The 15,925-nt window shown below is 41.5% G+C and overlaps 1 protein-coding gene across 2 annotated transcripts; it reads left to right on the forward strand.

Annotated features, from left to right (window-relative positions):
* The first annotated feature begins 1,068 nt into the window (after positions 1 to 1,068).
* On the forward strand, positions 1,069 to 10,199 carry LOC102368394 (transmembrane emp24 domain-containing protein 11-like). 2 transcript variants are annotated; one of them, XM_006033354.2, is made up of 5 exons: positions 1,069 to 1,284; positions 1,597 to 1,697; positions 2,504 to 2,629; positions 4,133 to 4,279; positions 6,767 to 10,199. In XM_006033354.2, the coding sequence occupies exons 1-5, from the start codon at positions 1,155 to 1,157 to the stop codon at positions 6,914 to 6,916; spliced, it is 654 nt and encodes a 217-aa protein (XP_006033416.1). In that variant the 5' UTR covers positions 1,069 to 1,154; the 3' UTR covers positions 6,917 to 10,199. The 2 variants fall into 2 exon arrangements, with proteins under 2 accessions (XP_006033416.1, XP_025070906.1); XM_025215121.1 differs by lacking the exon at positions 2,504 to 2,629.
* Positions 10,200 to 15,925: the final 5,726 nt, after the last annotated feature.

The following is a 15,925-nucleotide window of genomic DNA, read 5'->3' on the forward strand; positions in this document are numbered from 1 at the left end:
TGTTTTTCTCAACAGTTCTAGACTCAAAGTACCACTTGTTAGACTCAAGGCACCCTGGAGAAAATGCCACCTCTTAGTTTCCATTCATTTTTTTACTATGGAAAAATAATGCAGCAATTCTACTATTGCAAAGAACTCAGAAGAACCACAACAGGTCAGAACGTTGTTGATACAATGGATTTGTATTTGTAATCTCTGGGTTTATCTTGTGAATCGTGTGTAGGTGCCTGCACATCTGCCGGTGCTAATACTGCACAGAACCAACCCTTCAAAAGATTTTGCAGCATCAAGGGTGCTGTGGTGCCCCAGTTGACAATCACTGCACGTGTCTATATGTTCATTAATGTGCTTTTGCTACTGAGCATTAAATTTAGTACCTCTAATGTGAGGTACTAACCAAATACGCGTTATGCTACTCTAATGCTCAGTAGTGAAAGCGCTTGCTTTTTAAGTGATGCTTAATGCTCAGTAGCCTAATTTTACTGTTCATTAGTGCATTAGCACAGTTTTTGCTGTGACACACTAATGCACAGTAAAATAGGCTACTGCACATTGAAGCACACGTGTAGCTTCAAACCCACTGTTCTCAATAGTTGATATTGTTTATGTATATTTAACTCTCAAAGCATTTCATATACCTAGTACTTCTGAGCTGGCTTAAGAATAACAAGATATAAACTGGCCATGAGTAAATATAGGCTAGAAAGTAGCTTTCTATTTAATCAGAGAAGACTCTGAAACAGTCTTTCAGTGAGAATAGTAAGGGCAAAAAGAGTTAACTAAGGGTTAAGCTGGAACTTGACAAGTTTATGAAAGGATTATATGATGTAGTCACCTGTAATAAGGAGATCCCAAGAGATCTCTTCCAATCTTTTATTCTTGTATTCCTGCAAAATAATATGTTTGATGCTTTCATGCTAGGAAAGACTTTACAAATAATCTCTCTCTTGTTATCACATTCTGTAGAACATGCTGCAGTTATTTATATATGTGTAACTACCAGCTGTCTTTTCTCACATTCTTCCTGCCCTCCCCTCTCCCCCCCACAAAAAAAAACAAACCACCACACTGATTAGACACCAAACAAGGAAGGGGCTATAATCACTTGCAACTAATTCTTTCCAAAAGAAGAACAATTAGAGTATATCAAAATCATGAAGAACCAACTGATAGGATTTCTTTTTTGCTTCTGGATTGCTCTTTCACAGCCTTTTTATTTTCACTCTGGGGAAAGAGAGGAGAAATGTATAATAGAAGACATTCCAAGTGAAACCTTGGTAATTGGTGGGTAGATGTTGCTATCTAATTATCAGTTTGCTTAAAACTTAAAATATTTACCTATGATTTTCTAATACGTATACCTGCTATGAAACACTGTGAATTAGAAGATGGAAAGGAGGGCACCAAAAAGTGTATCCCTTTTTATTCTGCAACATTATGCATTGAACTGGAAAGATTGTAATTGGGTGTATGAAATGTCATAATTAATTTTGTTTTGCATGTACATAGTAACTTGGTTTGAAATAAAAAACATAAAGCTACATAGTAGACTAATATTTGTACTTAACAGATTTGTATCTATTGTCTACCACACAGGGAGTTACATGGTACAAAAATGGGATATGCACGAACAAACATTTCTTGAATCTGCTCCTGGCTTGGGAATGTATGTGACCATCACAACTCCTACTGAGGAGGTAAAAGTGTTACTTATGAAAGGTTTTACAGATTTTTGTACTGACCCTTGGTGCTTCAAACTTTTACTATCAAAAAGAAACAGACAATATTAAAAAACAGTCTAAAATTAAGGCTTCCAAACCCTTAAGCAGTTTGAATAGTTTGGTGTTCAAAAGGGCTAGGTATATATTGGTTGTCAGTAAAAATGATAGCAGCAACAGGTTATACAAGAGTTTGCAATCAAATATTTTATTTATGTACTTAACTATAGATATAGAAGCCTGATTTTTAAATCTTGGATTAATCTGTTTACATTACTGTTGGATTTGGAAAAAACTTGTCTTCATACAATATTCAAAACCTGTTGAGAAAACATTTTAGAATAAAAGATTGCACATTGACTACTGAAGCCACATAGCAAAGTAAGGAGCTGTATTTGGAAAAATAATGATTATCCAAAATTAGTCCCTCCCTCCAAAAGCAAGTTAAGTAAGATGCAGCCAGCAGCAATTCACAGCAATTACCTGCATTGCCACTGAGTGCTCTGTGTTTTTGAAAGTGAAGCCATTTATTGATATGCCTAAATAAGGCCTTAGAAACCAAACTTTTAACGTGTTTTTGAAAATTACAGCCTTAATGCACTGTACTGTACATGGGTTTTCTACCTTCGGCTTAGATCTAAGTTATTCTGCTTTTCCTTCTCTGAATCACATCTGAAATTCAGGTTAACCTAATGTCTTCAGAAGCTTAAATAAAATAAAATTCTTTATACTGCTGTCCATAAGACAAAAATGAATACCAAATTTGCTTAATACTTACATTATAGGTATTGCTGTCAAAACTGTATGGACCACAGGGAAGATTCTCCTTTACATCCCATATATCTGGAGAGCATAGTATTTGTTTGCAGTCTAATTCCACAAGGCTTATTTCCTTTGGTGGAAGTAAACTGGTAAGCAAACAGCTTAAATATTTTATTTCATGATAACGTTTATATCATCTAAACTGCCAGGCTTGAAATAACTGTGGGACAACTGTGCATATAGTGCAGAACTGTTGGAGCACAATTAATTGCAAGAGTGAAGGGATTATGGAAATATGTCACTGAATTCATATGTTCAGTATTAACCTCAGATCTGGCAAGCAGTTCCACACAGGTAAACCTTTTAATCTTCTGAATTCAAGGTCTCCTCCCACAACCCCACACAGAACATCCTGCATTATTTTTACTGTGCTCACTCAGTGCTTATACCTAAAATAATCTGGTTTTAATGGCATACCTTGGAGGTGGCAGATGACTCTTTATCCAATACATGCTGTTTCTTAGGGTATGAACAAGATAAAGTGAGAATTAACATGATGAAAGACTTTCTTTTCATTTTCAAGGAGTCATGCCACAGCTAATTTAAAACTGGTACTAATACTAGTACAGCACTTTGAATATTTAATACTTCAAGGCCCTGATCAATAGGATGAACAACCCATTTGATAAAAATAGTCATATGGAGAAGGATTAGTTAACACAAATGCTGTTGCAAAACATTACTTATCTATTAGTAGGGGTCTACTTAATTTGCAGTGTGACAAAGCAATTTTTGTGGCTTGGTCATGGCACAAAGAACTGATTTCTGAGACATTTCCTAGCAGCCTCACCCCTCACTACTAATTGTCAGAGAGGCATATACTGTATAATAATTGAAAATTCCATGGAAAGTAAATTATATCATATAATTTATCATATTATTATAAATCTATAAATTACATTTCAATATAAATGTAAATAGATTCTAAACATAATCTATTATGGGAGGCAGAGGGGTGCATCTCTGAGAACATGGGATGGCAGAGAGCCCTCCTCATCTCTGCTGCCAGTGGCTGCAGCAACATGCACACACACTCCCATTGCCGCTTGTGTGGTGGTACACTGTCGTTACTGCCCCGGTGCCCCAGTTGTGCTGCTTCGGGGCCAAAGGCAAGTTCGGGGACGTGGTGAGTGTGTGTGTACACTTGCACATGCAATAGGGTGGGAGGGGTGTTGATGCTATACAGCCAGCAAGCAGGGCAGGCACACAGATGACTTGTCAGTTCTTAGCCATGCTCCTGTTCACCAGCCCTCTTGCTGCAGGTGAGACCTGTGCATGTTACAGAGGATTTTAAGCCCAAGCATGCAACTTCTGGCAACATGTGCTAACTTTAAGAATGACTTTACATTCCTTAAAGTTAGCACTTGCTAACTGGAAGGTGTAAGAACATGTGAATACTTAATTTAAAGATGTATCACTTGAATTTTAAATGCTAGATCTGATTCTCTTTTTAGTAAGCACACATATATAAGTAAAAATATGATTTTAGAGGGAAGTTTACATTATTTTCCCTCAATTTGTTTGTTAAGAACTTTTTAAAATGTGAAGATTATAAATCAATGGAATAATAGTGTTTTTAATTGTGTTCATAGCGTATCCATTTGGACATTAGAGTTGGAGAGCATCTTATTGATGAAGTCATTGCTCAAGCCAAGGACAAAGTTAATGAAGCTAACTTTAGAGTTGAACATCTAATTGAGCAAATTCATCACATATCCAAAGAACAAAACTATCAGAGGGTATGTATATTCCCTAACAGAAATAAGACAGAAAAATGCAGATAAGAATCTGGATTTATGTTATATGACATACTATTGGTATTTTTTACAAATGTATTGTTTAATGTAAAAACCAAATTACATTAAAACACTATTAATTCTTAGCCAAATTGGTCCTATTATTTACAGCATGAATTAAAATTTAAGATATGTATTAATAACTGCTGGTCAAACACTCTGGAGCTGTAAAGTGAAATACAGTATGAAAGCTCTGAATTAATAATTAATTCGACATGGCAGAGGTGAATTTGTTTTGGAAAGAAAGAGCAAAATCCTTCCATCTGCTTCTACTTTTTACCTCAAAGAGCCCAACAGATCCTTGCATTATTTTCAGAAAAATTAAACAAACAAGATTAAACATTTAGAATATAGGATTAAACATATGAAATAAGATTGAACATCCCAGAGCATAGGATGGTGGTGTATCATCCTAAGCAGAGATCAAGGAACGGATGGTTTGCCTCACAGTCATTTCTTCCCTCCTCATCTCCTTCTCTCTGGTGACTATGGGCGGATCTAGGATTTTGAAAAATGGGGTTTGACGCCTGTATTTTTCTGCAGTTAATGAGAAACCAGAAGATTTCCTAATATGCAGTGGCCCAGAACTATATTATTCAGTTTAAGATCAAAGCAAAACTAAATATAACACTATTAGAATGCGCACTAATTCACTAGATTATAAATTAGGTTTAACAAAGCACTACGAACTAGGCAGAAATAATAAAAAAGTATGTTTTATTAATCCTGTAGTCATTAAGTGTACACCTCTTATTCTGATTCATAATACAAAATCTAGTGCATCCAGTACATACAGCACTTCACTTTTATTCACTTCTACACCTGAGTTAATGTACACCTGAGCTAAAATTACCACACCTGAGTTTAGGTTTTTAACTAGAACTAAAAACAGTCTGCAGAGCTTTGAAACAGGAAAGAGAGATTACCAGGAATGGCTAACAGACAGCAAAATTGTAGAAGAAAGAATAGCTTGATTAATGGAACATCCAGACCATTAAAGAGGAGAAAGGATTGTTAACATCTGTGAAGAGAGATTACCAGGAATTAGGTAGATTATAAAGAGTCATGAAGTCAGTTGACCTGCTTTACCACTGCCTGAGTAGAAATGCCACTCAGCCTCCTAGGAAGTCGGCTTTAAAGTTTGGGTGGATCAGGAATCAAAGAGTGGGGGGCAGGCATAATTGTGCCACTGCAGCCCTCTGGATCCTGTGGTGGCAGTTGATTTCCCCACTCAGTCTACTCAATGCTTATGCCCACTCTGTGTCTTCTGCACCCCTTTGCTCACAAAGGGGGGGGTACCAAGGAAGGGCAGCTGTTTTCCATTGCTTATGTCTGAGTTGTGATGGGAGCCACTTACCTATGTGATGTAAAAATACTTTAAAAATCTAGCTATAAATATATAATACAAGTTGCAATGTTTATAAAACTAATTTGAGAATCCAGTGGCTGCCAGGCTGCAGTCAGCTCTCAGTAGTAGCAGCTGTTATTTTTGCACTCATTCCCCCATGTCAGAACCTGGGCTGCTGCCCTGGTTACCCCCACTCCTCTCCATTACTCTACTGCATAAGTCCCAATGCTGAAAACACAGGTTTGAGTAATTTCACATACATGAACTTTTGTAGAATCAGAGTGTATATGCATCTATCAAAAGAACACGTCCCTCAGAGAGAGATTGCAATGTAGGAATGAATTCTATATTTATTGAAGTCTTTGTGCCTACAACACGTATAACTTGTTAAATTGAATAGGACTGGACTTTTATAGTTTGTTCTGATTTGTCCTCCTAGAAAAATGCTTTAAGCTATAGCAGAAAGTAAGTAAGGAAACCCAATAAAATATTTAGAACTTGATCCTGATGACATTCATGCAGATTATGGGCTCTGCAATAATGAGAGTGCTGGGCGTATGTAAGATACTCCAATCTGGTACCTGCAAAAGGTCCAGGTTATACAAAGCTGCTGGGTGTGAAATTCCAGGAGAGAAAAGGGGTAGAGGCTTGGGTATTTAAGGGTATAGTCAAACAAACACATTAGCATGGATAAAAAGGGATAGGGACTTAACATACAGTACTGCCAGCTGTTATAACTGTTTGTGCTCCTGTTCTTATTCCGCAATAAGTAAAAACTGCACTGTAAACTGAAGAAGAGCAGTGTTGTGCCCCAAAGCTTGTCTAATATCTCTTCCATCTATTCAGTGGTCCAATAAAAAATATTAACAAAATGTTATCATGGCTACATCACTCCAACTCTACTCCAACTAAACTGTGGTAACTACCAATTTCACTGGTTAAAAAAAAAGAAGGTAAATGAATGAAACATTGTATAAGACTTTCTTATTTTCTCTAGCCTATGGGGAGAGAATACATAGGTATAAGTATGAAGTACTTATATTATTTTAAAAGATAATATGCCTTTTCTCTGTTCTCAACAGCAACGTGAAGAATACTTTCGACTGACAAGTGAACAAACCAACAGCAATATTCTGTGGTGGGCTTTTGTACAAACATTAATCCTTATCTTGGTTGGCATTTGGCAAATCAAATGTCTTAAAGATTTCTTTATAGCTAAAAAGCTTGTTTAAAATAAATTAAAGAAACAGTCCCACATCTATATTATACAATGCACAGGGGAAAATAGCTAAATTAATTAAACACTAAATAAAAAAAACATGCAGATATCTGATATTTTTATACCTTCATTTTTACCATATTTCACGGTGTGTAAGTCAGGTTTTGAAGGTCAATTTTTGTGTATGAAAAATCAAACTCAACTTATACACCATTCTGACACTGTTTGCAGTGGATGCGGCCACGCCAGCCAAGCGCTGAGTCTGGCCCCATCCCCTGTGAACATTGATGAGCACAGTGTTGCTCACAGGGGACAGGGAAGGGGACGGGGACAGAAATGGGCTCAGTACTCAACTGGAGTAGCCCTATCCCCTGCAAGCAGTGCTGCCAGTCCAGCACCAAGCCTGTCCCTGTCCCCACCCCCTGTGAACAGCACTGAGCTCGGCACCACTCACAGGGGATGGGGAAGCGGGCAGGGATGGGAATGGGGATAGGGCTGGGCTCGGCTGGGCTGGGCTCAGCTGGTGTAGCCCCATCCTTTGAGTGGCGCTGGCAGCACTACTCACAGAGGATGGTGCTGCAACAGCTGAGCCTGGCCTCAAGTTGTACACCACGCCTATGAAAATCCTTACCTTTCCAATTGGAAAGCCGGGGGCCAACCTATGCACCATGTCACCTGATACACCGTGAAATATGGTACATAAAAAGCTGATATTAAAGAATTTTCTGATTGGCAAAATCACATTCTCTGATAAGAAAAACTGTAAAATAAAACTTAGTAAGTGGATAAACTGTCCGTGGTCAGGGGAAGAATTAACAATATACAGGCAGTCCTCGACTTACATCGTTCTGACTTGTGGTGATCCGCACTTGCAGTGCACTGCCATTTACGCCCACATTATTACTTATGGCTCTGGATCCTCACACTTACGGCTGTAAGTACAAGGATCTAGCACCGTATGTCAGTCTGCTTCCTCATGTGCTCCAGCATGCTTCTGCTTCCATAAGTTTCTGGTATTCTTCTAAGTTTCTTGTATTCTTTGATCTATTATGATGTGCTTAGTGCTTGGTGATTAGTGCTTAGTGCTTAGTTATATTCAGTCTGCTTCCTGATGTGCTTAGTTATATACAGTATTCAGTATTTCAGTATATTCAGTATTCAGTCCACACTGGTGAAGGTGTTCCTTCACCTTCTTATTAAATAAAATTAAATAGTTGATTTAAATATGGTGTTTATGGTCATTTCTGTAAAAAGTTGGGAATCAGGCCCTTGGTCAGGAACATAACCCTCTATTATAACATTGTTTCTATGGGAAAATCAGATTTGACTGGCATCGATTTGATTTACAGTGCCTTTTCCAAGAACGTAACCCGCTGTAAGTGCAAGGACTGCCTGTAATCTTCTTAAACTTCACTCATTCCCTCCTATTCCCTTCTCTTGCTCTGCTACCAAACTCACAAAAGAAGCTTGTGTCTACCTTCCCATTTATTTGGGCAAAATCACAATCTTGGTTCCCCCGTTACCCTCTAAGAACTTGGGTCACAAGGTGCATCTGTTTGATTTCAAAGGTCCATGTGCCCTTCTCATTCTCCTTCCGTGCATTCCCAGAACTGCTGCAACCTGAGCAGATTAGCAAGTAAACCCAACTAGATGGAAGGATCCAGAAACAGGCCCAAGTAACCTGATCTGGTGGTGTGCTCTGCCAAATGGATATATGCAGGATTAGGCACCTCACAAACATTTGGTCACTTTCTTTCAAAATAAAGCAGGCAGTAGTGTTAGCATTGGTGCCCACCTTTATATAAAAACCTGGTAAATTAGTGCATTTATCCACCATTCGGTAGATCTTGATTTAACTCCATCCTCAGGATGTTATAACTCCTATTTCTTGCTTCCCAGGAGAATGTTATAGACTTTTGAATGGGGTACCCACAATCAGTCCTGTGGAAGGTGTCCTCTATGCAACAAAGAATGAAGATTGCCAGAGAAAGGGATAGAGCATGCTTCTGCAGTTTAGCAGTTAGGGACCCCAGGGAAAGGGACCAGTAGAGAGCATGGCTCTGTACCTTAGCAATTAGGGAATCCATGTGAAAGGGGGAGTTCAGAGTTCTGGTTCCTGCTTCCAAGACTATTTATGTCTTTAATCAAATGATTGCTTAACATAAGGTATGGGTCCCTTGGGGTAGGCAGATAGGCACCAGAACCCATGATTATAGACCCCTATCTTTGCATAAGAAAAGACTGATCTTCAATTAATAATATGATTAGGTGTTCTGCCAAAAGGCTGTTGTTGGATGCTTTATAGATGCATATAATAATTATGATAAAAATCAATGACGGTTACAGAGTACTGCATAACAGTTATTACTGAGCTTTTGCAAGTAGCTCAAAACAATGAAAGAGTTCATCTTACCAAATGTAATTTAATAAAGGTTGTTACTAAAGGCCATGTTTTGATAAACGCACTTATGAAATTATATGACACTTCTATGAGGAAAAATATTACTCAGTTTCAGCAATCTGGCCCCTAAAAATTAGTCATTCATTTAATCATCTGTTCATCCCTTTTTCTGCCTTACAGACATGTTTTAGTGTTCCTCTAGTTTCTGTTTTCTTGGCGAATAATGCTGAATAGTTCTGTAAATTGTCACGTGTGAGAAATATTATCCAATGGAACTGAATGGATTTCCTGGCAATCTTTGGCTATATGTATGTAAGAATATTCATAGTTTCAACTTAGTATGTTTCTTTGTTGGACAGCTATTTTTCCTTTAATTAAGAAACCATGACTGTTATTTGTTAGCACTGAAAATACTGGCTTTATCAGGAGCTGTTTCTATGATCTAATCATGTAGTCCCCTCAAACTGGATTAGCAAATGAGTTGAGAGTGTTGCTTCTGTAATTTAATTTGACAAGCTTTATTTATAGGCTGTAGAAAACTTGATTTGAAGGCAATAGAGGAATACGATATATGCAGCCTCCTATCACAGCAAATGGATATTTCCTCACTTCCTACCTTATTTCCCCTTTCCTTCTGTGATAAGAATAGTTTGTATGACAGTATAAACCATATTTACAATGTAATGTTCTGTATTTCCAATGGATTTCATCACGGTGAACTTTAAAGCAAATTTTCAGCACGATTAAAATGTCAGAAGATAAGCCATATGAACTATAACTCAGTTCCAAAATAGGAAGGTTATAAAAACTGCCTGCTTTTCAAGAAAAATAAGAATGATTCATTGTTTTTAAAATGACAGCAAAAAAGAATAGAGATGATAAAACTAATCTTAAAACCAAATTGTTATGTATGAATTTTTATGAATTTTTTTTCCGGAATGAATGCATGTTTGAATGACCTTAAAAGGAGGAATTTTTCCTATTAGTTTATAAGAGTTTTATATTGAATTTCCTATAAACAAGTAGTATAGAGTAAGATTTTTAAGAGTCAAAGGACACTTCTTTGGTATGTTCCTAAATGCCACTAGGCAACTGTCTCCATCTTCAGTGCCTCAAGACCTATAAATGTCTGGCCCATAATGTCTTTTAAAATTGTGTGACCTATATAAGTGGCCTATATAGCTGTGTTTGTTTACATTTCTGGGGAAGACAAACTAAGTTTGTGAGATGGGAAATACTGAATTTTTAAACTGCTGCTTAAAGAGGACTTCCCTCAAGATGACCAAATTCAAACTTGATTGGACTCAATGTGGGCCTCCTGCATGATTTATCCAAACACTGAGAAGGGAGGTACTGAAAGGCAGAGTACGCATAATTCTTAAACTATAAGAATCATGCCAAGATGTTTCATACTAGGAGTCAACATGTCATCTGAAGGAAGACTGATTTTCCAACCTCTTTAAGGACATGTCTACACTGCAGTCCAGAGTAGCAATACTTGAACTAGCTTTAAAGTGGCTAGCGTGTGTATTGCTAGCAATGTAGCGCTGGTAACATGGAACTCAGTGAGGGTTGCAAAATGTTCATGAAAAGATGGATAAGGTGTCAAGTGGTTAGTTTCCTCCTGTGACTGCAGTGTAAAAATAACCTAACTGATTATCTTGAAGGTGGTCATAATTTCCACGAACAGGATATTGTAGATGTTGATTATTATATTGTACATTATACTGTACACATCCCTGGTTGCACGGAAAATTTACTTTTCTTTGCCATTTGGCTCCTTATTCCACCTCCAGAAGATAGTGAGAGCCAAAGTGTTTGTAGATCTTATATGTATTATTATACTTTCTGTCTGCCTGCCTTTTTTTTCTGTCTGTCTGTCTTCTGTCCGTCTTCAGAGAGAGATTTTGTTTCATTTACTTTTAGGGCGTTAAAGTGAAAGTATGGCCAGGAGGAAACGTTCTCCAATTTAAACAGATCTCAATAAAATCTCATATAGTGCTCAGTGAAGTGGTTCTCTGTTTAATAGTCAGGAAGAAGGCAGAGCAGGGTTGTGAGCCTTTGGAAATGTTGTTTGTAATTTCTGGTAAAGAAAACTTGTTAAATTACTTGTTGTAGAGTGTTCTGTTAAAATCCATATTACAGTGTCTCTTTTGATAGGTAAATATCTACTTAAAAATGAATATTAAGGAGGAAGCTTTATAGCTACTTTAGTTAAGTATAACCTATAGTTAACTATAAACTGCTTACCTAGTTTTAAACTATTGCACTGGTTGATTGTATTAAAATACTAATAACCAAATGGACAGATTCCCTCTTAAAATTATATTAAAGTGAAATATAAATCAATGTTTCATTAATACTATTAATGTTAGTATTAATTTAGCTCCAATCCAAGATTGAGACTAGTTTGTTTCTACTGTTGATTTAATAATCAGTTGATAATGTTTTGATAATTTTTTATACTTAACTTAGTATTATTAATATCTCTAGAATTTGGTAATATGTAATGAGGTTTAAGAATCTTTCAAGGCCTATGGGGAGCAGTAGCCTATCCAACCAGTAAGTAGCCATAATTAATTAGTGTCACCCAAGGGTCTACTGGGGGCCTAACACCATACAAAATGCAACCTCAACTGTGGCCACACTTGTGTCTTTAAAGACTATCACCAAAAATGACAAGCACGCTGAAGACAATTTAAAAACTTGTATTAGAACAGATAAGCAGCAACAACCAAATTTACAATAACCAGAATTGATTATATACAACATTGAAAACTATAATACAACAATCCAATTAGAGCCACTAGCATTAATCAGTTGTAACTGAACCCCCAAAATACCTTAATTTAACAATCGGGTCAGGAAAAAGAGAATTAATCCTGGAGAGCTATATCTGAGAGATCTGTCCGGAAGCAAGGGAGGGCTGATATCTTGCAGTTGAGCTTGAACAGAGGGGACTGAACCTGAAGTCTGTGAGCTGCCACACTGCTGCAGGTGCACCACGCTCAGGACTGAAGGCTTCTGGAAGACCTAGTTCACCAGCCAACCAGAACGATTGTTGTCCTTTTCAGGATCAGTTGTCTTACCAGTATCTCTCTTTCTCACACACCTTCTCATCACTATTCTTCAGACACTCTGTCACAAACTCAGGCTCAGTCTCACCCTCAGACTCGCACAAGAACAGTCTCAGGAGGATACAGTTGCACAGAATATGCTGCGTATAAGAGCACCACCTTTTTCAGAACCAGTTTTCCATTGTATCCTATGACTAGTAAACACCAGGTGTAGAGGACCAGTTTCCAGTGAAGAACCTCCGAATATTTAGCCCCTAGACTGGTGTTAAAGCACTTTTCTGGGAAGTAGGACCTATAGGTTAAAACCCCCTCTAGGGGCCTAGAAAACTACCTTTCCTGCTCCCTGGTGAAATGCCCAAACTACGAAGCTAAAAGGTTGAAAGGCCACCCTCTTTTTTCTCATCCTATATTTTACTTACTGCAAATATAAACTCAGGGAAATTATTATTGAGCCATAGGGAGGAATGAAATTCTACACTGTACAAGAAGTGCCAAAAACTGCAGCTGTGTGGTTATATATGTACCATTTGCACATGTAAAGCCAAATTCATTTAGCCGTTAGTGTGTCAATATGTGGTTACTGGTCTGTCTGTCCTGTATGAACAAAATCAGGACTTGTATGCTCAATTTCTGTTAAGAGTTGCACATGTGGCTGGGTGGATGGGTGGGTTTGTGTCACTTGGTGGGTGGCTGGGTGGGTGAGACATGTGGCTGGGTGTGTGTGTTTGGTGTGTGCCTGGGTGGGTGGGTAGCATGCGGCTGTGTGTGTGGGGGGGGGTGGTGGCATGTGACTGGATGTGTGTATGACATGTGACTGTGTGTGGGGGGGGTGGCATGTGTATGTATCTCTGTGTGGTGTGTGGCTTGGTGGGTGGCTCTGTGTGTGTGTGTGTGGTGTGTGGCTGGGTGTGTGTGTTTGGCGTGTGCCTGGGTGGGTGGGTGGCATGTGGCTGGGTGTGTGTGTGGTATGTGACTGGGGGGATGTGGGGGGTGGCATGTGACTGGATGCGTGTGTGGTGTGTGGTTGGGTGTGTGTGTGGCATGAGACTGGTTGTGTGTGTGGCATGTGGCTAGGTATCTGTGTGTGTGTGTGTGGCTTGGTGGGTGTGGCTGTGTGTGTGTGTGTGTGTGTGTGTGTGTGGCTTGGTGTGTGTATTTGGCGTGTACCTGTGTGTGTATGTGTGTGGTGTGTGGCTGGGTGGGTATGGCATGTGGCTGGGTGGGTGGGTGTGTGGTGTGTACCTGGGTGTATGTGTTTCATGTGTGGCTGGGTGGGTGGCATGTGGCTGGGTGTGTGGCTGCGTGTGGCATGTGGCTCTGTGTGTGTGTGTGTGTGTGGTGTGTGGCTGGTGGGTGGGAGAGTGTGGGTCGGTATGGCATGTGGCTGGGTGTGTGTGTGTGTGTGGTATGTGACTGTGTATGGCGGTGGCATGTGATTGGAGGTGTGTGTGGTTGGCGGTGTGTGTGTGGGTGTGGCGTGTAGCAGGGTGGGTGTGTGTGTGGTTAGTGGCTGGGGGGGGGGGGTATATGTGTGTGTGTGTGTGTGCGGTGGGTGGGTGGCTGGGTGTGTGTGTGGCATGTGGCTGTGTGTGTGTGTGGTGTGTGATTGTGTGTGTTTGGCATGTGGCTGGGTGGGTGGTGTGTGTGTGTGGTGTGTGCCTGGGTGTGTGCGGCATGTGGCTCTGTGGGTATGTGTGGTTTGTGGCTCTGTGTGTTTGGCCTGTGGCTGGGTGTGTGTGTGTGTATGGCATGTGACTGGATGTGTGTGGGGAGGGGTTGGGGTGGCATGTGACTGGATGTGTGTATGGCTTGTGACTGTGTGTGTGTGGGGGGGTGGCATGTGACTGTATGTGTGTGTGGCATGTGGCTGGGCATGTGTGTGTGTGTGTGTGGTGTGTTGCTTGGTGGGTGGCTGTGTGTGTGTATGGTGTGTGGCTGGGTGTGCGTGTTTGGCATGTGCCTGGGTGGGTGCAGGGCATGTGGCTGTGTGTGTGTTTGTGGGTGGGTGTGGTATGTGAGTAGTTGTGTGGGGGGGTTGGTGTGGCATGTGACTGGATGTGTGTGTGGTGTGTGGTTGGGTGTGTGTGTGTGGCGTGTGGATAGGTGTGTGTGTGTGTGTGTTTGTGGTGTGTGGCTTGGTGGGTGTGTGTATTTGGTGTGTATGTGTGTGTGTGGTGTGCAGCTGGGTGGGTATGGTATGTGGTTGTATGTGTGAGTGTGTGGCTGGGTGTGTGGCTGGGTGGGTGGGGTCTGTGGCTGGGTGTGGCATGTGGCTGGGTGTGTGTGGCATGCGCCTTGGTGGGTGGGTGGTGTGTGGCTGGGTGGGTGGGGGAGTGTGGGTGTGTATGGCGTGTGGCTGGGTGTGTGTGTGTCATGTGGCTGGGTGGGTGGGTGCTGTGTGGCTCTGTGTGTGTGTGTGTGTGTGTGTGTGTGTAGCTGGGTGTTTGTGTTTGTGTTTGGCATGTGGCTGTGGCATGTGGCTGAGTGTGTGGTGTGTAGCTGTGTGTGTGTGTGTAGCTGGGTGTTTGTGTTTGGCATGTGGCTGTGTGTGTGGCCTGTGACTGTGTGTGTGGGGGAAGGGGTGTCATGTGACTGGAGATGTGTGTGGCATATGGTTGGGTGTGGGTGTGTGGTGTGTAGCAGCGTGGGTGTAGCGTGTGGTTGTGTGTGTGGTTAGTGGCTTGGTGTGTGTGTTTGGCATGTGGATGGGTGGGTGGTATGTGTGTGTGCAGTATGTGGCTGGGTGTGTGTGTGGCGTGTGGCTCTGTGGGTGTGTGTGGTTTGTGGCTCTGTGTGTTGGGTGTGTGTGTGTGTGTGTGTGTGTGTGTGTGTGCCTGCATGGGTGTGGTTGGGGGTTGGGTGGGTGTGGCATGTGGCTGTGTGGGTGTGTGTCAGGTGTACACAAAGCAGGGGGTGTTGCGCGCGGTGGCGGGACGCGGGGCGGTGGGTGGTGGCGCTCCGTCCCCGCCGCCTGCCCCTCCTTGTTGCCGGGCGCTCTGCTAGTTACCACGTAGAAATGCGCACACCGCGCTGGCACCCCGAGGAGACGGGGCGGTTCCAGGTGTTATGAACAGCCCTTGAACCAACAGCCGGCTGGAAGTCCATCTCCCCCCTCTCGCCCGCGCTCCTCTCCCAAGCTCACCTCCTTGTGGGGAGGCCCTGGGAGGGTGACGGACACGTGGGCGAGCTGACGTCCCCTCACACACTTGTCTGTGCCACGGCGGGGGGACCCTTTGCAGCCTCCCATCCCCAGTGAGGGGAGTGAGCGCCACACACACTGCCCCACTGAGGGGGTGCGGAGAGGAAATCCCCCTCACACACTCATGTCCCTAAGTGTGGGGAGGCAGCATGGAAACCCCCTGAGCTTCCCTCCCCTCATACCCGCCCCTCAGTTGACACCTCAAGCTGCCGCTGCTCTGCTAGGGCTGGGGCCATCTCGCCGGCGGCCATCGCTGCCTGCAGCAGCTCCAAAACCGCGAGGAGAGAGCGCATCCGTCTTGTTTGGGCTCTTTCAATGCGTTGCTTCCTTAGCGGCCCAACCAAC

Source organism: Alligator sinensis, unplaced genomic scaffold, assembly GCF_000455745.1.
Source record: "Alligator sinensis unplaced genomic scaffold, ASM45574v1 scaffold214_1, whole genome shotgun sequence".
Classification (NCBI taxonomy): Eukaryota; Metazoa; Chordata; order Crocodylia; family Alligatoridae; genus Alligator; species Alligator sinensis.

Coding starts and splice junctions, on each gene's coding strand:
- LOC102368394 (XM_006033354.2), top strand. CDS start 1,155: ATGAAGAACCAACTGATAGGATTTCTTTTTTGCTTCTGGATTGCTCTT. Junction 1,285..1,596: donor AAGTGAAACCTTGGTAATTG/GTGGGTAGATGT, acceptor TCTACCACACAG/GGAGTTACATGGTACAAAAA. Junction 2,630..4,132: donor CCTTTGGTGGAAGTAAACTG/GTAAGCAAACAG, acceptor TTGTGTTCATAG/CGTATCCATTTGGACATTAG.